The sequence below is a fragment of the Meleagris gallopavo genome, chromosome 7 (genome assembly GCF_905368555.1).
Source record: "Meleagris gallopavo chromosome 7, MGAL_WU_HG_1.1, whole genome shotgun sequence".
In the NCBI taxonomy this organism is placed as follows: Eukaryota; Metazoa; Chordata; class Aves; order Galliformes; family Phasianidae; genus Meleagris; species Meleagris gallopavo.
In genome coordinates this window covers 5,825,951-5,848,284 of record NC_139410.1, presented here as the reverse complement: position 1 = coordinate 5,848,284, position 22,334 = coordinate 5,825,951, and the positions used below count along the sequence as shown (strand labels likewise).

At 41.4% G+C, this 22,334-nt stretch overlaps 1 protein-coding gene across 3 annotated transcripts in view; it reads right to left on the bottom strand.

Annotated features, from left to right (window-relative positions):
• The window catches only part of SPAG16 (sperm associated antigen 16), a 350,605-nt gene that overhangs the window by 25,191 nt on the left and 303,080 nt on the right, over window positions 1-22,334 (bottom strand). The window contains exon 16 of one of the 3 annotated variants that reach the window (XM_085227603.1): window positions 21,546-21,681. The exons of the other annotated variants lie outside the window; for them this stretch is intronic. Coding sequence (XP_085083729.1) covers window positions 21,584-21,681 — 98 coding nt within the window. The 3' untranslated portion in view covers window positions 21,546-21,583. The remainder of the gene's footprint in view (window positions 1-21,545; window positions 21,682-22,334) is intronic. 3 annotated transcript variants of the gene reach the window in all.

The window sequence follows — 22,334 nt, the reverse complement described above, 5'->3', positions numbered from 1 at the left end:
TGGAACAGAATGACAAATGATTTATTACTTCTCTGGTTCTCTTATTAATTAATTCCCTGACAGCCTGCCATTCTTTCTCTCTTATCAATGCATCCACTCATTGGCATACAACCTCTCTCTTTGATTTTTGCCTTCTCTAAATTAGCATCACATGGAGCTGAATGACTGGGTGACAAAGTTCTGGAGATGTGATGACTTCACATCAATCACCAACTTGGCCCATTTTGCTCTTTTGCAGAGGAAAGGCCATATAAGAAGAGCAATAATACAAAATAACTGTCTTCCAACCCTAGGGAGGCAGTGAAGCTTTTCTTGTAGTGTGAAGATTCAACATGGCATTGATCCAAGACTGATGGGTTGGGCAACTAGCAGATCTCCAGCTCAGGGAGATTTGCAATTTTTCTATCAGTAACGGAAGACAATTTGACTTGCTCTTGACTGAATTTTTATCCAGATGCTTTCTCTAATGAATGCATCAGGAGCTGCAACACTTCATTGCATAAAAATGTATAACCTCTGTAACAGACCTCCCAACAACATCAGAAGGAAAGTGCTGGGTGGTTATGCACCAGACCCAGTTAGATGGAGCTGCTTTCCTAAAGTCCTAGGCAACTTCAACATAAAAGACTAGTAACAGTAAAAATAACAAGAAGCCACAGTCATAACAGAAGAGCCAAGAGGGCTCAGAGGACTAGAATATCCTCCATTTCTACTATAAGACATATTTTAAGCTGGCTGAGGTTGAAAAATCAAATCTTAAGGGATGAAAGTTGTTGACACATGATATCTCAGTAAGGTTTGAGGTTCGGAACGGAACTTCTGAATAGATGCACAGGAATGGGAGAAGAAATGACATTATGTATGGGATAGATAAGCCCCTCACACCTGCCGTAGACATCCAGCAAAATACAGAACACATAATTATCCACATCATCTTGGCAATGCAGGAAAACGTGCTAAGGGAATCCCAGTTTTTTCAAGCTCCGCCAGAATAAGTTGGAAATCTCGTCACATTAAGCCTTCAGGATCTTGTAATTTGTTCATAGTTAAGCCCCATGCTCATTACTGAGGAAACACAGCCATTGCAGTGAAGGTTTCAGTAACAATCTGTAATTAGGGAGGTTTTGTATAGAGGAAAGAGGAAAAAAATTGCTGGATTTTGCAGCCACACTGACTAGAACAGGAATGTAGGCATAAGAAGTGAGTACAATTCCCACAAACAGGTAAGGAAGAAAAATGGTGGCAAGAGTCATAACCTGAACAAAAAGAGAAATCCTAGGGCCACGAAGGCATGGAAGAAGTTTCAGCATGCATTAGGAAGCCTTGCCAGCTGTCTTGTGAGCACAGTGCCTTTGCGATTCAACACACTGCCCTCAGTCAACTTCCTTTTGAAAAAGTCCTTCTGCCAAAGTAACTTATCTGTCCCCGAGGACACCCTTTCATTCTTACTGTTTGAAAAAAACATTTCCATTAGAAACATAAAATCAAGAGGCAAATGTTAAATAGGAGTTATTTACATCACAAGAACCAATTTCACATCATTTTAAATGTTCTGTCTTCATTATGTCTTATGTCCTGGCATTAAAGCTGTTAAATTAGGTTAGAATCTTGTCCGTTGACTGCAGAACTACTTATAATTTAATCTTCCTAATAATATTAAGTAGGAACCCTTCGAACTAAGAAGAGGATGATCTATTACCATTTCAAGGGCGTTTCCATGCAGGGGTGAGGATAACAATATAAACAAATTCTATAAAGCATGAGTAGTTTAAATACATTATTTGGTGAAACCTGAAAATAGAACCAGCGCCTCATCAAAGATGGGGTTGGGCTTCTTAGGGGACTTCCATGTAATTTATTAGAGATGGAATCAAAAATGTTCGGTAAAAGCGTAACGGGGTTTTGTAGCAATGATTTAGAAACCATGCTGTGGTGAGCAAAGAATACTTTTTACTCTGCGTATTTGTAAAAGCAGTGAAATGGATAGAGAATTAAGGGCAGTTACTTGACACTGGCTCAGTGAAAGCGGGATGAGCCTTCCTGCTGTGGATCAGGAGCTGCAGGTTTCTGTGGATGCATTTACAAACTCGATGGAAAAAAATGAACATATTTATCTCCCTTACATTCATTGTGGTGTTATCTGTAAAGGAAAACTAAATGCAGTATACAGTGAAGCATCCACAGCCATAAAAGATTACACACTGAATATATCCACAGTTTCCTCCACTATTTGCAATTACTTTCCCTTTTGTGTGCTTATCCCTACTGCCTGCAAACTCTTTAAAATATATGACATAAGCAAACATAAGTCCCTGTGAATGTACTTTTCCAACGTAGAATGATGCAACTCTTCAAAAGTAAATTAGAAGGGCCTTCTTTTGGTACACTACCTGCAAGGACCTTGCATGTGCAATAAAAACACAACAAGTTTTTTGGCTCTTTCGGAAGTTTCTATCCCAGGCAGCTTACAAGGAGGAAGTCACATGCATTTAGAAAGCCAAGGTGTGCTTGGATCACTACGCGCCATACTAAAAACAGTTAAAATGAGCCAGGTGTTAGGATGAGATATGGGCAGAAATTCCTGAATTAGCTGGTTCCAATAGTGACAGCTTATCAAGTAGGCAGAAGAGTACAATGTACACAGGAACTGAAGCATAGGTTTTAGTTTCTGTCTGGTGTCTCCTGAGGACCTGCATTTAAAGCACACTAAAAAGCATCAATTACCATTTCTACTGGCCAGATACGTTTCCTCCCACTTGCAACAGAAAGCAAAGCAACAAAATCCACTGCATCGCTTCAAGAAAGAAATTACATATCTAAATGTATTTTCCATAATGACTCCTAGCATGTTTGAAACTATACATCAAATCCTTTGTTCATCTATCTCTATCCCCTTTTAATGTCTTATTTAATTATCTCGGCAATATGGTTTTCTTTTTTTGAGCATAAGCTAAGAAGCACTGCAGGATTCATGAATCTAAAAAGCATTTTTGGCTTCGGCAACAGCTGTATGGGTCTGCACTCGGGATAGCAGGAGGTGTGCATGTAATCGGGAGCGATACCTGTTCCCTTACAACCTCCAGTTTACTTGACAGACCAGAGTTGTAAGATAAAGCCCAGGGATGATTTTTGAGGCCACAAAGATTCTAAAAGTCATTTTTACATTCCTTCTAATGGTATGAAAAAAATGGGACAGCAACAATACTACTGCTATAAATGACTTTGTGAAGAATCTCTTCTGATCTTCACACCCCAGACTTTCTGTCACAAGTACAAGTCTAATGTTTTCATTCATCATCTCAGTGCAGATAAAAATGATCCATTCTTTGAGGAGCTTATTGTCTTTGGATTACTTCTTCTAAACATATAACCTTATCTATTCAAGGTGGATGCCTGGCTCAACCGTGACCTTGTCAATCTCATTAAGTCTTGAACGAATTTTCTCAAATTTTCTTATCAATCAAGGTAATTGCTTCTTGCAGGAAATCCAATCTTCTGTTAACCACATCATTACCTGGTGATCGAAGTCCTCGTGCTCTCTGTAAGGTGGAATCACTCAAATCACTCACCTGAATAGATAAGCTTAAACCCACAAACAAATCTCCAGATGTCATTTCCATTTCAGCAGCAGCTATTCCCTAGTTTATCAGATACCTTGAACTACGTTTAATAATTAAAAATACTTTGACATCAAGCTTTCTAGAGCTATAAAAGATGACTCTATACTTGCAGAGGCCATGTTAGATGAGCAAAACGTGAAAAGAAAAAACTCTCTGAAGAAGTGGATTTTAAGCAGGGAAACAAATAGTATAATGTAGTGTAGTGTAGTATGGCATAGTAATTGCACATGCAACATCTCCATCTCCATTTTACTCATTTGTGGCTTGTTGGCCACACTAATTCAGACCAGAGATAAAATACTGAACTTTCAAACACTGAAATATGTGAATGTAATGAAGAAGACTGTGAAGAATGGTTTGAGGAGGGCTGGGAGCAAGTAAGGAAACTTGTCGTCCTGGTGATACAGATCATAGTAAGAAAGATTTACCAAGAGGTACCCTACTTTCAGACATGCGGTGCTCTACCAGCACAAGTGCTCTCGTGCAGTAGAGATTGGTGTCCTCTGCTAACGTTATATGAATCCAAAATACTCATTTCATGCACAAAGACAAATTAGTATTTCCAGTACCCGCAAATAAACAATATTTTTACCACCATGTATCTCCATGTATTTGCAACATCAGAGAGGAAAAAGCATATTAATGTAGAAATCTGTCTCACACTCTCCCTTGATACCTAAGCAGTAAACCATCTCCCCTTCAGTGGGTAGGAATGTCATCATCTACTTCAGAGCAGGCAAGATTCTTCCTGTTGGTCTGTTATAGAGAAGCTGTTAGGAGATCTATTCAGGTCCTAGAACAAAGCAAGCAGATTTGTACTCCCATGCACATCAGAGCTGATTACGCACACAAGTGTGTATGTTACACAAATCCCTCATTTGTTGGGCTTTAGGTACATACATGATTTAATGTAAGAGAACACACAATCCAGCAAACAAAAGACCCATTTGCCTTCAAATTTGCTGCAGTTAACAGCTATACAAACACCACTGCTCTCTGAAAAGGAGGGGCCCTGGCTAATGAAACCAATCCAACTCAGCTCTCTCAGGAAAACTTTAAACTTTCTCTGGTCTTGCATCTTGTTCCACACAACACAAGCAATTCATCACATTGCAGACCTTATTTTGCACTACAATAAGTATTTCTCAGTCTGTTAAGCTGCAGATTAATTTCCCTCCCATCTCAAGTCTGGGATGTTCTTGTTTCCTTCTCAAACTTATTAGCTTAATAGAATAGCTCAGATTGAAAGCATGCGGAGAAAAGACGCTTCTCAGCAGCTAAAATATCTTCAGCTAATATCTGAAAACACCAGCATTTTTCTTGACCACTCCGTGTCTTGAAGGACCACAACTAATTCATATTCTCTCTTAAAACTTACCAACACATTAAGATGCACAGCTGCAACAGAAGCACACTTCTACTGGCAGTGTTTGTGAATCCACCACCTTGAGCAACCCCTGATGCCCCACTGTGACCCAGCTATTTCCACGCTAAGTAGAGACGTCCACAGCTTTAAGACAGAACAGATTTTGGGGCACTTGCAGATCTCTCCTTTGCTCCACACCAGGGATTTGCAGCTACAGTCGCATTTCTGCTCTTTCTTTCCCTACCCCCTGTAAACTCAACACTACGACTGAAACAGAATAATCACTTTCATGGAAGCTTTTGTAAAAAGATCACTAAGAAGAACTGAAAATATGTTATCACCAGAGAATAGCAGCTATCTGCCAGAGGAGTGAAGAGCAAGAAAATGACTGCGATTGTGCTTTACAGTTCACCTCTTAGACAGGAGGAACACTGGAGCCCAAGGACTAGGGCAGCACAGAGAAGGTGATGCGTGAGTGAGCTACACAAGGCCACTGGCAACTTTATTGTCCCTTTTATGTGACCTAAATCTTTCCTTCATATCTCCTGCTCTGGTCTCATAAGGAAAATAAATGCTGGATTTTCGGATAGCCTGTACTTTTACAATGACCACATTTAAGCCTGAAGATCATATTTGGCTGACTGCAAACTTTCTGTAGACATGCTTTGCATTCAGGACATTAGTGGGTCTTGTAATCAGCAGAACAAATAACGCAGCACATTTTTAAACAAGATTTCTTTAGTCTTTATGGATGACAGACAGAAGTCAAGCATTAGAAATATTCAATTGAAATTTTTTTTTTTTTTAAAGCTTAATGTTCCTTCCCAATAGGTATGTAATGATGCGTAAAGCTAATTCCGAGGTAAAAATAAATATAAAATTGATGAAGAAATGATTGCTTCTTTGTTGCTCGTGCATCATATAATTAATACCATGATGCGATCCAACATGTTAAGGAAATAAGAATTTGCCATCAGCAGACTGAAAGAAATTTGTTTATTAGTTTACTGTGATTCAATTTATGAGAATGTGCTTCATTGATCTTTGCAAAAGAACTTTAATTGGAAATGAATATCACAATCTATTTACCACACCACTAAACCCAGTCTGCTACAGCTCATTAAAACTACACCTGCTACTTAATTTTCCAATACGAAAAAACTTTGAATTAATACAATAAGAAGCAGCTAGAAAGTAGGCTCAGTAGACCACTGTTTTAATCACAGTGTTCCTTGTGTGTCCTTACGAAATTCTGCTAGGAGCTGATTGGGACTTTGCGTAGCATTTGCATCAGAGCTTGAATTTAGTCACTGTGTATGTTGATTGCTACTTGTAAGATGCAAAGTCATTCCTCCTTTACTTGAAAGATCTAAAATCCATATCCAGCATGCAGATTCAGAAGAGAGATTTGAACTCTTCCTGTCACTGATGTTCATGCCCTAAAGCAAGGGCAAAAAGGTCCAAGAGAGCCTACTCCATCTACCATGCAATCTCTGGAGTCTCAAATCATGTCTGTCTAGATAGGTGAATCAAGGAAGAAGACTACAGGGTATAATAGCCACATGTCCTCGTCTCTACATGCAACCAAGGGTCAGAGCTATCCTAAAGATTTTGGAGTCTGGAAGCTGTATTATTTCTGTGTTTCCACCATCGCAGATGGATGAGATGAGCATATACAGAGTACCTAAATTACATGTGTAGTGAATGCTCTGATTGGGGTATGCAGCGTAGACTTCCTCAGTTCTTTGGGGAAAATGCATTTTGCCTCTAAGTGTGCAGGGGCCACTTTTCCCACCTCTGACTGGGGATGCTGAATCACCTGTGGTAACAATGCCCTAGGATAAGAGTTCTTATCCTGCTAAAAGACAGGTATAAAATAACCAAGCACACTCACTAAGCAGGTTCAGCTGGCTTGATGCAGGCCTTCCCACACCACTCCTCTGAGCCACAGTACACCCTCAGGGCTCCATTCAGTTATGAGCACTTACAGTTTATCAGAGAGGCTGAATACCTCCTGTCCTTGCGTGGTGGCCCATGACTAAGTGCAAAGACAGGGCTGCTGGCTACCACAGCCAAAACAACAGCAGGATGGTAAAGCAGGGTGTGCTGGAGGAGGAGAAAGGCTGGCCCTCAGTGACTGCATCAGCTCCCACTCTGACCTGCTGCAGCCAGCATTCCTCCTGCCCAAAGCATCAGTGGTGCCAGAACCACAGTTTGCCAACGCAACATGAAGCATTCCATCATGCAAAAGCAGTGCCCAGCTACTGAACATATTCTGTGTTGGAGATGAATGAAAAATTCACAGGGAATAACAAGAGATTGACCTGGAGACCTCTGATAATTTTTCACGACCGCTTCACTGGAGTCTTCGCTATTCAACATACCAGCAAAGACAGCAACAAACTGTACTAGCACAGGGAGATTTCCCCCCAGATAATTATCCCACTCACAAGAAGCTCCTCCTACTCCTCCTTCCCATGAGTCAGTCATTTCTGTGCTTAAGATTTAGTCTTATTTTACTAAAGTTCCTCAACAGAGAGCATGGGAAAAATGTACAGCTCTTCATGATGAAGTATGTTTTTCCTGATTACAAGAAACAAGCCTGCAAGTGAAACACTGTGCTCTCCTTCATAAAGCCATTTTCATTTTAACACTGTATCTAATTAATAGGATTCTTCTAACACAATTCCCCTTTGCGTAATGTTTTACGAGACTGAAAAATTAATTCTTCTACAGGTTACACTCGGAGTGCTATAATTTTTCATTAAAGATGTGTGGTGAGGTCAGCTTCTGACCCTGCGTTTTGCAAAAATGGAAGGCAGAACCACCTCAGGGTTATCACAGATGTATCATGTCAAAAAAACATGGTACGGAAAAAGCTTCTGTGGGAACTCTGCCCTCTGGTTAGTCAGGCTGTCTCTGACAGAGTTATTTTTTTCTCCATGGAAAACACTAATTTGTCAAAACTGAAACTGCTCCCACGAACAGAGAAACTCCAGACCTTGGGAAAAAGCTGGGGAAGATCTAGAATGTCTCATTTTGACTTTCCTGGGATGAAACATCTCAAGGGATGGTTATCTCGAGGTTTCTTTAAAACAACTTTTCATTTTGAAATTCAATTGAACATTTGGTTCCAAAAAGGTTAAATATAAAATAAAAAAGAATGGAGTTTGCAATTGCGTATTTTGAAAACACCAAAGACACAAATTTGCATTGATCACAAAATTTCCCACCTGCATATTAATTAATGAAGATTGCCAAATCACCTTTCGTCTCAGCTGGGAATATCCTTACAAGAAGGAAAAAATGTTTTCCATGTAGGTCTCTTCTCTATCCTAAGAAAAGGCCTTCTGGTGAGTATCGGGGTAGAAAAGGCAGCAGGTGGGAGAGATGGCCAGACCCTACCAAAGGCAGAAAGTGGAAGAGATGGCCAGATCCTATGAAGGCAGAAGAGATGGCCAGACCCTACTGAAGGCAGAAGGTGGAAGAGATGGCCAGACCCTGCCCAAGGCCATGGTCTGCTTGGAATGGCAGAAGCTCCACGGGCTGAATGCCATGCTGTGCTAATGCCTTACCGCATCACAGCTGAAAGCAAGCTCCTTAGGCAAGGCCCATTCTTTCTGAATTTCTGCATGAGCCTATGAGTTGGACCGTTACATTAATTTTCTTGCACTTAAATTGTTCCCTACTGGCTTGTGAAAGTATGATTAATATTCTTTAGGAATCTGTTATTAATTCTTCATTACATTGTAGTCACACAAAGGCAAGGGGAATATTATGTCTGGCTTGTTGCACCTCACCAACCATTTCAATAAATATCTTAAGGAACGGAGGGTGTGCAGAGAATGAAGAGTACAGGGGACTGCTTACATCCCTCCCCGCTGCAAAATAGATCACCAACTTGTCTGATTTAATAAAAAAATGGTACAGAGCAGAGTTAAATCACAGACTGGATGTTGAAAAGTACAGTACTGCAAACGTGTCTTAATATATTCAGCAGTGAGATGGATATGTATTATATATGTTATTTATTTTAGCTGCACAAAGGCAAAAAGGTGGCTTTTATATGCTATAGTGTTCTAATAAATATCTTGGCTCCAAAACAAAATTATGTATGGTATTAAAAATGAACTACACCCAAAACACACGACCTGTAAATAACGAATATCCTATAGGGAGAAAAAGAGCTAAAAGAATTCACCAGTGAATAAATACAACGCAGCATAATTACGGGCTCTTGTGTTTTTCAGCCAGGGTACAATCATGCAGTTTACTCAAAAGTATTCTAATATCCTCTGGGTACATTCTGCATTTACGAGAAAGCTTTCTGTTGTGAGCTCGCTCTCTTCCCTGCCTGGCCCTCCACACTCTTTAAATGCACTTTTGGGAAAAAGTCAGCACTTGAAAGGGGATGGAAGCGGATTCTTGGAGAAACAGTGAGCTATTTGAAGTTCTCATTTTGTCCATTCACCACTGCTCAGATCCTCCCAGGTGCAAATTCCACCGCTGTGCACAGCTCGTTTTCGGGCAGCTCTGAGTGGCTTTGGATCACATCTTATTTGCTAAGCTTATCATCTTTTAGCTATTAAGGTAGGAAGGAATATTAAGACCTTACGTATGCCGTTATCATGTTACTATTTTCTTAAGATGATTTAGCAAAGTCAACCTTTTAAGATCCCATATGCCACAGTAATCCAAGTACATGTAATCACACACTTAGTGCCACCTGTGCCCATTTCCCCCCATTACATCCCTCCTGGCAACACCAGCACAGATAAAAAAAGCCAGACAGACACAGTGCTAACTCTTACATATAACCTTCGGGGAGCAATAACTCCAAGTTACGTTATGTGTGTTAATGCCAGCTGGTTAGGATTGCAGGCCTTCCACCACCAAGTCAGATGAGATCTGCTGGTGTCATTATTTTATCCCTGAAGGCCACGACTATCCAACACAGACACTGTGAGTTGGGGGAATACATAAATGTTTGTATTTAGCACTTGGACTCTTCTCTTATCCTGAGACTTCTGCGAAAAATTCATATTGGAAATCCGGTTAAAACTGAAATCAGAGAGATCTTCTATAGAGATTATTTACCTTAAAGGGACCCAAATATAGTATCATAAGTCCATCTCTCACTGATACAAATGGATTTGCCTCTTTTTTGCTTTGATCAATGGAAACTTGGTATTTTGTAAGGCAGTTAAGCATTCCAAAGCTTTCCTAAGGAAAAAAAAAATAAAAATGGCCTGCTACAGGTTGTTTGTAAAGCACCAACCAGTGACAGTGATAAAGTCTGACTGATTTGCTAAAGCATGAAATCAAAGCTTGCTTTGTTCAGAGGATAAGCACACTTTCTTTTGACTGTGCATTTATTACAAAAGGTGCACTTATTAAAAAAAATAAAAAGGGAGAATAAATCTTCTGGGATTGAGATCATAAGTATATTGAGTTAAAACTAGGTTCACTCAACCACCAATAGAAGGTAGTATTAAGATAATGTTTTAAAGCAGTCCCAGGATCTGAAAACAAACTATCTGGATGTGGATCTGAATCAGCTGAAGAACACTGCTGCTATCAGAGGGAAAGCTGAGCTCTACGAATGAAGGCAGACTGGCTGATCCAAGGTACGGGCTGCAGACAGCACCAGCCTCACGCTGCAAGGGGTGAAAACAGCTGGCTCCCCTGACACGAATTAGACACGCTGGAGTAGATTAGGGAAGACACACATTGTAATGAGAAGTGCTGCAGAGTGTGCGCTTGGGTGATGACAATGAGATGAGAGCTCATTCTCCCAAGTCCACTCTCCAAGCCGTTCTTTCTTCCAGAACCTCGGCACTGCTAAGAGCTCTCATCACTCCTTTCTGCTAAGCACTCACTGTCTCATTTTATTCCTGCTTATCGTTTACCTGTTTCAGCTCCTTTTTTTTCCCTTAGCAGGTATTAGAAGCTATTTCCCTCCCCTCCAGTTATCTCGTCGTCAAGCCTGCCCTCCAGCCCCTGCCCTCCTTGCAGTGGGAACCTGGTGAGCATCAGCGGGGTGCCAAATGCAAGGTTTTTGCTGAAGCTGGTGCTGCTGTGCATTTCCCTGTGCAGTGCCCTGCAGCAAGGCCAGCAAGCAGGACCAGGTCAGGGTGGAAGGGTGCTCTGAGAAGGGACAAGATCCCGAGGCTTTTCTTCTGCTCTACTGCCACCATCCAAATCAGCCGCGGAAGGAGAAGCTCACGTTGAAGCTTTGTAACATGAGTATCGTTTAAGATGTACATCGATCACTTCAGAACATGGAAGAAGTAGACTGTGGTCTCGATCCTTGTCATTTTCAACAAATCCTTCATCTTCACAAGCATCTAAGAAAACTGCTACAGGATCACACGCCAAAGGCAAGGTACGCCTTGCTCAACTTTAATCATCTACAGGTTCTCTGTTCAGATGACACTGCTGAGTTATTTAAACTATTTTTGGATGAGCTGAATCACCATTCTGAAAATAACTCTCTCCAGAGACCACTAAGAGAACAGCTTCTAGATGCCTGCAGTCAGCTGAGATGGAGCCTTTCACAGACAGGTGAACAAACTGTACAAATCAGAACTGGGCAATGGAATAGTTTAACTTCTTGCTAACCCAAGCAAGGTACTCGCCTAGTATTTGCAAGCTACTGTCTTTGTTTAAGCATGTATTTAGGCAATAAAAGTGTAACTTGAAAAGCAATTAGGAAAAAAAAATTTAGACTGTTATTTTGAAGCACTGATGTTTAGTTAGTAAATTTTGAAGAAGCTGTTTTAGTTCAAAAGTGAAAGAGTCACATAGATAAACATACATCATTAGTACTAGTCTTTCTCACAAGATATGTGGTTCAAAGGAAAAACTTCTCTTGCAATCAGTAACCTATTCTGTCTTAAATGACTGATCTTTTGCATGCTACAAAACCATCTGATCCAATTCAATATAACAGCCAAACCTGGCGGAGCAAAAGCTTGAGAAACTGTCCTCACAGCCAGCATGAAAATAACAGAGTTATAACAATACTAAATAAGTAGAAGAGCTTTGATAAAAGAGTGTGGTGAATACAAGTGAGGAACATACTTTCATCAGATGGGTCTGAAAAGTCTGCATTGATGTTCTCAATGTGGGCAAACTATACAGATTTTGACCTGCTTCTGGAATGACCCAGGAATGCCACTTCATCAAGGACACACACCAGAGAAGCTTTTTTTTTTTATCATTCCAATTTGCACATGCAATAGAAAAAAAGAATAAGAAAATTCTGATTCAAAATTAAATCTAAACAGAGTGGCTGTGAAAACTGTGATTCAGCCTGGGTGTGAAAAAATGTATCCTAATGATTCAAAACAACTCCTACCAAAGCAGGCACATATAAAGGGCCAGACTTCGGTTACTTTTCTCACTGAATTAAGAGCTTTCCTTTACAAAAAGCCTCTCTTAAATCAATGAGTCTACTCTCAGAGTGAAAGTAGCACAATCAGATCCAGTGCTCCTTATGTATTGATACAAGCACATCACAGGCGCCTGGTAACGACAGTCCCTGGTACCTGCAGCTATCTGGTATTGAAAAGTTGTCATCCTAACACTGAGCATCGGTAGGATTACAGATGCTTGTTAATGACAGATTTGGACAACATGTCCAAGTGGAATTAGGTTTCTCAAGAAATCAAAATAATTAAAAAAGCACATTATCTTGCTTGGATTAAGAAGCTTCGATGGCTTGTAACACAAAGATTTACTGCGTATTTAAAACAAACTCCCAATGCAAAAAAAAACAAGTTCCAAATGAGTAACAGTGTCTAAGAGAAAGGTGTAGGAGCCACTGCACACCTCTTGGTACCTCACCCAGCCACATTCACACCAGCAAAACTGACTGCAGGACCTGTGATGCAGGAGCTCCATACAAAATGAACCACTGCAACTCCCTGCTAAAGGATATGTTGCTTTCTTCTCCTCAGGGGACACAACCAACCTTGAATTTGGAGGAAATTGTCTGCAAAAAGCAGGGAAGGTCTATAGGTTGGTTTACGGCTCGTCGATGATCTCACAGCAACACAATCAGCTTGCCAGGCCTGATAAAGATGCAGCTGATCAAGGGATAAATGGGGATACACAATGCAGTTGAAGCAGCACTGACATCATTTTGCAAGTTCCTCAGGCTACTTCATCTGGAATATTGTGTACAGTGCAGTTTGACAGCTTAGTCTGAAGCAGGGCAGCTAGGAAGGAGAAGATGCAGGAAGCAAAGAAAAATGCAATGCAGCAAATAAAAAATGAAGTCTGAGCAAGGCTAGGCCCCATCTGATAATGTATATGTAAGAGTAAGCATGGAGCAAAAGAAAAACATCCAGGAAGATAATTCCATACAAAATGACCACTTACAAATAAATGTAACCTAAAAATTAAAAGGTTTCTAACTATTTAAAATGGGAAGCCCTCAAGCAGCCCTTCAGTACAATTAGGAGGGGGCAAATCATGATCAGAGGGCTGGAGCACCTCTCCTATGAAGAAAGGCGGAGGAAACAGGGATTGTTTAGCTTGGAGAAGAGAAGGCTCTGAGCAGACCTCATTGTGGCCTTCCAGAAATTGGAGGGAGCATATAAACGGGGGGCAACGGCTGTTTATGAGAGTGGATAGTGATAGGACAAGGGGAAATAGTCTTAAACTGAGACAGGGGAGGTTTAGGTTGGATATTAGGAGGAAGTTTTTCACTCAGAGAGTGATGAGGCACTGGAACATGTTGCCCAAGGAGGTTGTGGATGCCCCATCCCTGCAAGCATTCAAGGCCAGGCTGGATGTGGCTCTGGGCAGCCTGGTCTGCTGGTTGGTGACCCTGCACATAGCAGGGGGCTAGAACTCGATGATCATTGTGGTCCTTTTCAACCCAGGCCATTCTAGGATTCTATGAAAAAACCCTCAAACTGCTGTCTGTAAGGGTATGCAATCTCATGTTTGATGAAGAAAACTCTGTAATAACTACACGAGAATTATGCTACAAAATCTCTATGTTTTAGGATGTAAATTGACTGTGGAATAATAGACTGCAAGAAAAGTCAGTTGGCTTTAATAAAGTAATGAGTATATGAGACTCTTTCCCAACGTGGCTGAAATCAGTGGTTTTCCAGTAATTTTAGTGGAATTTGGAACATATTGCACACGTCTGCTGAGCATTTCATTAAGTTCTCACTTACATGAATGTTTAGTTAGCTTTCAATGACTGAAATTACTAGGCATACTAGTATTCGTTTTGCCATTCAACCTTTTTAAAGGTCAGTAAGTTAATGGATCTAACATTTAGATGTATTTTACTCTTCGCACACTCCTATTAGCTTCCACAGAGCAGCAACGGGACAGACTGCTGCAAAGTTCCCTTGTGTGGTTAATTTATCTGTAGAAAGACTTAGAAAAACACACGATATAAAAAGTGTTTCATCTTGGGAGGAAGAGGGAATGGACGCAGACATTATACGTACAGAAGATGGAAAGGCAAATAGAAGAGGAAAGACTTGAAATAGTAATGTCTTGGCAATAAATGCCAGCCTACGAGAATCTGAAGGCAATGAAAAGAAAAAGCAGATTAAAAAAGGTGCAAATAACATTATTTTGAATTGCTAAAGATATTGTTTTCTCTTTGGAGTAACAGTTTTATCATGCACATTAAAAAGTATGATTTGCTTCATTAATCACACTCATTTCCCTTCTAGAGGTACGGATGTGATCACACTGTATTTCATAGGACCAATATAAAAAGGCTGAGCTTTTATTATTTTTTTTTTTCATTTGAGTGTTCAGTCTGATTACTGTGAAAATCATTTCCACCCTAAAAAAGTTTAAATGCTTTGTATCTGAATGCGCAGGCTGCAATTGCCAGCAGCATCTTTTGCCTACCTGCAGTTTCAATTCCAAATTCCCTTTTCTGTCTCAGAAAAGAGAGATTTATTTCTAAACAGGCTATCAAGAATGAAAGATCTGGTTTCAGATTTTTGGACTCTGAGAGAGCTGCAGCATAAGTTAAAAGGTAAAGAAGACAAGAGAAAGTGCTCTTTTGGAGTGATGTGGCACTCGGCTAAAACAACGCCTATTAACAGAGTGACTAATGAGGACTGGAAAGGCAAAATACTGGAGAAAGGGAATAGAACTGAACATTTCCGGAAAGAAATATGCGAGGAAATTACTTACTGAATCATCCAAACAAAAAGGAATGATGTGTCATTTTAACAAGAAACTCAGAAAGGCAAAGTCCAGCAATACCGTGGCTTAAATGCTTGGCCCAAGATTCATTACATGACATTCATTTAAGACAAAGCAAGCCTCTCCTGAATTTACAGGCAGAAAATGGCTTTGTGCAGCCAACAAGGAAAAAAGGCAAACGAGACCACATTGAAGAGCAGCCAATAGAAGAGAAGGAAAATTTTCAGAGATAAAATATGTTAGTGGAGGGTGGCCTGGAAAGGGAAGATGCTGTGCCCACCAGCACGATCTCTGGATGAAGAAGAGGCCTGTCTTCACAATACTTTTTCAGTCACTATGTTAAACAATTTAAACAATTCAGAACTGCTTTCACAAAGGAAAACTAGTCTGTAGGTATTTATCACTGCGAGTACTGCCTCGGTAGGAAATTACAGAAGATTCATTAAAAATACGCTCGTGGGCAGTTTCCTGGAAACTGAAAGAAAACAAGAAAAATCTTTAATGGAAAAAAAAAAGGCAAAATCATACAAAAGTAATAGAGGTCAGATTCACAGCTGGTATTAAGCAGTAGGGACTTTTTGTCTTCCCACTGAGGACGCACTTGTTTGAAGCAGCTGACCTGCGAGAGCAGTAGACTTTAGTTTTTTAAATCAATTTATCATTTCTGCATTCCTTCAGCCCCTGAGAATGCCTTGATTCTTCCCATTATGCTCCCAATCCCTGGAAGTGTGGACTACAAGGTTGGATGGGGCCCTGGGCAATCTGATCTATTAACTTGATCTAGCAGCAAGCAACCTTGTCGATGGCAGGGAGGTTGGAACCTGATGATCCTTGAGGTCTCTTCCAAGCCAAGCCATTCTATGATTCTATGAAAAAGGAGAAGAAGACAAAGAGAGTAAAAGTTGTCATCCCTATCAGTTTGTGCCATTGTTTGCTTCCCGTCATTCAAGAAGAAGTCCATGACTGGAATTCCTTTGGATATGGATCCAAAGATTGGATCTGTAGACCCTGGATTTACACAGGTAGGACCTGTACACTGAATGCTCAGCATGCTCAAAAAATCATATACCACTTCATGTGTTACACAACAGCAGCCACCCTTTAGTTACTCAAATGTCAACTCTCCAAGGAAAATGGCACAGAAAAATGTCTGCTACTGGTTCTGGAAGTTAGATGAACTCCCTGGCGAACTTTAAAGCTCCTAAATCAACAGGAATTGTCCATAGTAACAATTGGTTTTAATGAGCGCGCATTTTAGTAAACTGCAGCTAAGCTTAATATTCATTCCATTTTATGGAATTTGTTTTCTTCTCTCTGATAATTTGTGTGTGTGTTTACTCCACTAAAAGCTCTAGGTATTATATTTTTATTTGTATGTTAACTTAAATTGCTGCTTAAACAGAAAGGACAGGACTAGAACGATCATAAATGTGAACAGAGTCTACTCAAATATTCTCATCCTCTCTGCCACAATGGCATGTGTGCACTTAAAACGTTCTCCTCATTAAACACAAAGTGTTGGAGCAATATAAAATGCTGCCAGCATGCTTCTAATGCATCGCTGCTTTGGAAAAAAGCTTTCCATTCTATTTGAGCTCGAGTGGCTAGGTTGCATGTGAATAATTTAAAAAGTACCAACAAAACAAATTTACCTATGTCTGCAGGACAGCAAAACAAAACAAAACAAAACTGCAGTATAGTATGCAAAGGGTAAAGAGAAACATTACCATCCAAACCCAAGGAAACACTGAGATAGTAGCTGGACTGCAGCAATGCTAAACCACAGCTGATAATACAGCACAGATACTTCCCTCCCTAAACCTACAGGAACAGAGCAGCACTGTTAGCATCCTAACAAAGCATCCCAAGGCTGCAGCAGGCTCACCTCCACATCTTTCATGAATTTTCATCCATTCTGTGACCACGTGAGCCCATCAGCCTGAAGTAAAGCTTGCTCTCTGCATTAGAGCGTTTCTCTGTCCAATTGGTGTTACACAATACAGTGAGATGAAAGGCAGAAAACCAGCCTGGTCCTTCATCTCTCTCAAAAGCTGGTATATCTTCACTTTTCCCTGGAACCAAATTTAAAGTTCTTAAAATAGCCAAGTCCCCCATGTAACAAGCGAAAAACTCCTGAATTTTTATGCAACATGAATACTGTCCAGTGATACAAAGGTAGAGCATTTTCAGGCTTCATTTTGCTGAAAAAAGAGTTGTTTATTACTAAGTAGTGGCTGTACTATGTGACCTGTTTGGTCAGGATGTATGACAAGCAGTGTGAGAGCAGTGAAGCAGCGGCCCAGCACTCTGACAGGAGCACACCTGCAGGAATACCTGTTGGTGCTGCTCCATTGGATGTACAAGCACGGCTGTCCCTGCACAAAGCACCACGACAACTCACACCAGCACTATTCACAGGTTTCTCTTTGCTGAGAAAGACATTGGGCCAAGGGAGTGATTCTCTGCTAGGAAGGAAATGAAGACACCAACTCAGAATTATAATATGGAAAAATAATCAATATTCTCCGTAGCAGGCAGTCACACTAAATGCAGATGATGTGCACTATATGATCCCATTTACTGAGTGTGAGCAGCTTGAAGGCACGCTGGATTCACTCCTCCGAATGGTCAGACATGGCTTACTGTTATTACTGCTTATTTTATGGCACACAAATAGTGAGCTGAGTGCTTCAGAGAAAAGATAGAGTCCCCTTCTCCCAGAGCCGTGTTAATTCATGGACTGAAACCCAGCACTTCGGAGCTCTCCGTGCTCTCCCGCATGCTGGCTGGGTTTGGTTTTCACCATTTCCAAGACAGAGAACTGAAGGGGAATGGGAAGGAAGGAATCTTTCAGGTCAGCACGGCGTGAAGGCCTTAGGGAATTAACACCACAGTCGGCATACAAAGTGCTGTGCTCATTGGCCTAACAGCCTGAGATATGCTAATTTATTAAAAAATAAAAAAACAGGGATGTTTTAAATTTGAATCTGAGAAGTTCAAGCACAAAACAATATTCAACTTTTGCAGTGTGTGTTTATAGGCAAGGCATTTGTCACCCATGTCTCAATGAGGAAGCCCAGCCTACCACCTTGGGTCTGCACCACAGAGCTCCTCTGCCTTCCTAGCACCTATCCCTGCCCCGCTGCACTTCAAGACCAATGCATTTCTCACCAGCAGAGAAATCACTGAAGGCGTCTTGAAGAAGCACAAGACGTAACACACTAACAACAGTACCCTCCACACATGGCTTCCTCGAATTTCATTCCTGCAAACAGGTGACTTTTTAAAATAAAAAGCAGTAACACAGCTTCTTGGTAAATCACAACGGAGAAGTCACTGGTAAACGTATTACAGCAAAGATCTGTCTTGATTCTAGCAAGATAACCTCTGCCAGTAATTCTTCCATCTATTATGGAATCATAGAGGCATTCAGGTTAAAAAGGACCACTAAGATCCCCAAGTGCAACCTCAACCCACCTCACCATGCCCACAGCCCTCAGTGCCACATCCCCACAGTCCAGGAACATCTGCAGGGATGGTGACCCCAGCACACCCTGGGCAGCTGTGCCACTGCAGCACTGCTCCTTCTGAGAAGGAGCCTAACATCCTACCTGAGTCACTCCTGGTGCAACTTAAGGCATTCCCTCCTGTCCTATTGCTGTTACACTGGAGAAGGGGCTGCTGTACTGCCCTCTTGGAGGTGACTTCAACTCAGCTCTGCTCTGCCCTGGCCTCTGCTGGATGCAAATCAGCCACAGCTGGGCTGGAAATTAAAACTTCAGCTCTGCATTCTCCACTGAGGCACTGTGAAACCAGGATTTGGATTTCTGTGACTCTGCAACTCTGCAACAAAAGTTGCTTGACAGTGGCTCTAGGAAGAAAAATGTTCTTTTTTTTTTTTCTCCTCACCGCACAGTGCCACTTTTCTCTTTACATTAATCATTTCTTGGTCTTAATAATAGCAAAGTTAGAACATCCATACAAAGCCATAAAGAACGGTACTGCAGTGCTGCACTGCTGCTACCCTGATGATGGAAGGCATGTCCAGCAGTATGGGCTGAAAGCTTCAATATATCGTATTGCCACAAATCCTGCACACTGTGTGAAAGCCCGCTGTCCTGAGCCAAGCCAGAGTTCCAATAAGTTCACTGTTACATCTGATGGATTCTTCTGGTCCCTCCCTCTCAGGAACTGATGTTTTCAGGAGTTGTCACACGTGTTTCATGTTTAACAGAGAATAAACCAGCCTGAATGCTTCCTTTACTGTTTTAATTAGGCTCAAGCTTTCATCTTCTTACGTTTTCTTTAAAAAATGCATAAAACTATGAATTAAATATATGCATCATTACTCATCAAATTGTTTATCTCTGTACTAATTTTACATATACACACACATCAAATATTCATATGCCCCTTCTCCCTTTTACAGCGCAGTAACTTCTCCCTCCTTATTCCCCCATGTTTCTGTTTCTATTTGCATTGTTTAAGTTGAAAATCACTTAGGTAAAAGCATCCTTAGGGTATTCTGCCTAAAAATTCCAAATTAAGTGCTGTTTTTTTCCTTATACCGGTAGCAGAGAGCTGTCCATATGCTTACGTTAAGCCTCACAGATCTTCGATTACCCCTTAGCTTGTAGTTATGCAGCTATAATGCAGTTTAGATACATTCCATAGCTGTTAATAGCTCAACACACCGAGACCTTGAAGAATAACAACCAAGGTTATTTAGCAGCGTAATGCAATAAAACGTAACAGACTTCACCGTGTATGCAAAAGCAGTAAGTACTTGGCTGATTTTAAGGCATATGTTTCTTTAAAGTTCTCAGAACATAAATGATTTAACTGTTCCGCACACGCACAGACACGATCACAAGCCAAATTTACCGCAAACTTTGCAAGCTGCAATAAATAGGTAAAGACATAAATTGCTGGTAATTAGGAACTTACTGAAGAGGGTAGTTAGAGGATTTGCGCTGATTCAGAGAGATGAAATGCAAATATACTGGCTTACGTGTACGGGGCCACTGCACCTGTGCCCCAGCTCAAGCACTACTTCAGGGAGCCCTGACCCGTGCACAGCCCCTGAGGGTGCAAATCACAATGCAGACACAGTTGGGCACCTGTGATCACCACTGTACCAGTATTCAAGTAACAAACCCATATATGCAAGCACTGACTGCCACCAGCAGTGCTTTTCCACCACACTGAATGGTGGTGTCTACCATTCCTTGGTACTGCAAGGAATCACTAGCACAGTAGGAGGTGTCAGGCTGGTGAGGCTGAAATCCCATTTGCAGAAACGTGATTTCAGTTTCTGGGGGTTACGACTGAGTGGGGCGATTCATGCATTGGCATGCATCTCAATGTCCCCGCTGCCCGTGGGTGAGCAAACAGCCACATCCTGACTGCTGTTACCAATGGAACCACTGGTAACAATGGAACCCCATAAATCACTGGGGAGCAGTCTAAGATGTGGAAAAGGGGCTGATGGTTTGGTGGGACATCTCCTCCTTTCCTATCCCTTTAGCAGTCCTGACCCCAACCCTGGCATAACCCACATTAACCCACATCCCCACAGTGCTATGTAAGCAGCAGAAGAACCTCCATGTAAAAGAAATTTGAAGTAAATATTTAGATCAAGAAAACCCTTTCATCCCATCCCACGGTTAGATAACCCAGCATTGGACTCTGTATACGATTGCTGGTGTTCATGATTGCTTGAATGACAACACTGGTGCATAGCAAGGTCTTCTGTCTCCAGATCAAGAGGGGGATGGCATCTGGGGAGACAGATGTTGGCCAGAGTAATGACTATTGTTCAGATTCAGTCTATAGCTAAAATAAGCTGTAACACAAGCCAGGCACAAGGGAAATCCATTCAATAAGCAGCCTGAACAAATCTATGTTCAATTAATGTAGCTTTTCAAACACTGTGACAGTGTTTGTGCTCTAAGAAGATGGTTAAGACATTGCTGCCACCAATCATTACGGCAGTTCTCCTTCCTCTCGGGAAGCGGTGTCAGACCAGGAAGGGAGCACAATTAGCAGTAACGAGAGGATGTGGGGGAGTGCAGGAGGAAAGGCAAGGCTGAAATCACTGCTGAGGCATTCCTTAGGAGAAAAGGAATTCATGAAGGGGGGGATGTGGACACGGAAGGGAAAAACAGAAAAAAAGAAGTAAAGAGGAAAACCTGAGAGGCAAAACCATGTGGAGAAAGGGAAAGGAAGGGGAGGAAACCCAGAGGAAAATCTAACAGAACAACCCTTGCCATAATTGCCCTGTTCCCTCCCTTGTCCAGAGCAGATGAGAAGCAGCACTGAGCTGCAGAGTGGGTATTTTTGGGCAGCCAGCTTATGCCACATACCACGCACAAGGGCTGAACTCTGCTCCTCCGTGCAGCACTCACGGTCCTTGTCCTCTTATGCCTCCCCAGGCACTTCTTTTCAGGAAACTCTGGGGACTTGGTGCCTCCTCCTTAGCTGCCCCTTCTTCTGGTTTAGCTGCAATTAGCAAATAGGATATTAACGGAGGACTGACAAACACAGGGAGGTCTTGACAGATGGACTAATTATATAAGCTTTATTTCCTTAAGCATCCAGGCTGAAAAGAGGACAAACCACCAGAAACAAGAAATCATGCTGAGAGTACTCTCTAAAGTGTGTAGAGAGCCAAAAGGGAGGACAAGGGAACACAAACTAAAAGAGTGCTACAAGAGTTGAAAGGAATGAGCAGCAGAAGGTGGGGATGCTACTGGAAGGCCCCTGGCAGCAAAGGCAGCTGGTTTTGAAAGGAGCATCACCTGTAGTTATGAGGTAGCTCCTGCTAATGATGAGAGGGCCTGGGAGGGAGAGTTTGGTGGGAATGATCCAGGACATAACAAAGGGGGAGAAGAAGTTTGGGGGATGAGAGAAAGGACATGGAAGATAGGAACAACTGCTGAAGTCTTCAAGGGGTGAAGAGAGAACGAAGAACAGAATAGATCTCATTTGCACAAAAGTGAGATTCACCGAATTCAATGTTGCTATGGTGATTTACATCACCTGAGGACACGGGTCCAACTGTTTAAGGCGATGCACATAATTATTCTTTTTATTTTTCCCAAATAAGTACTTGCGGTCTGCTTATATGCAACGTGTTTCATAATTCAGAATTC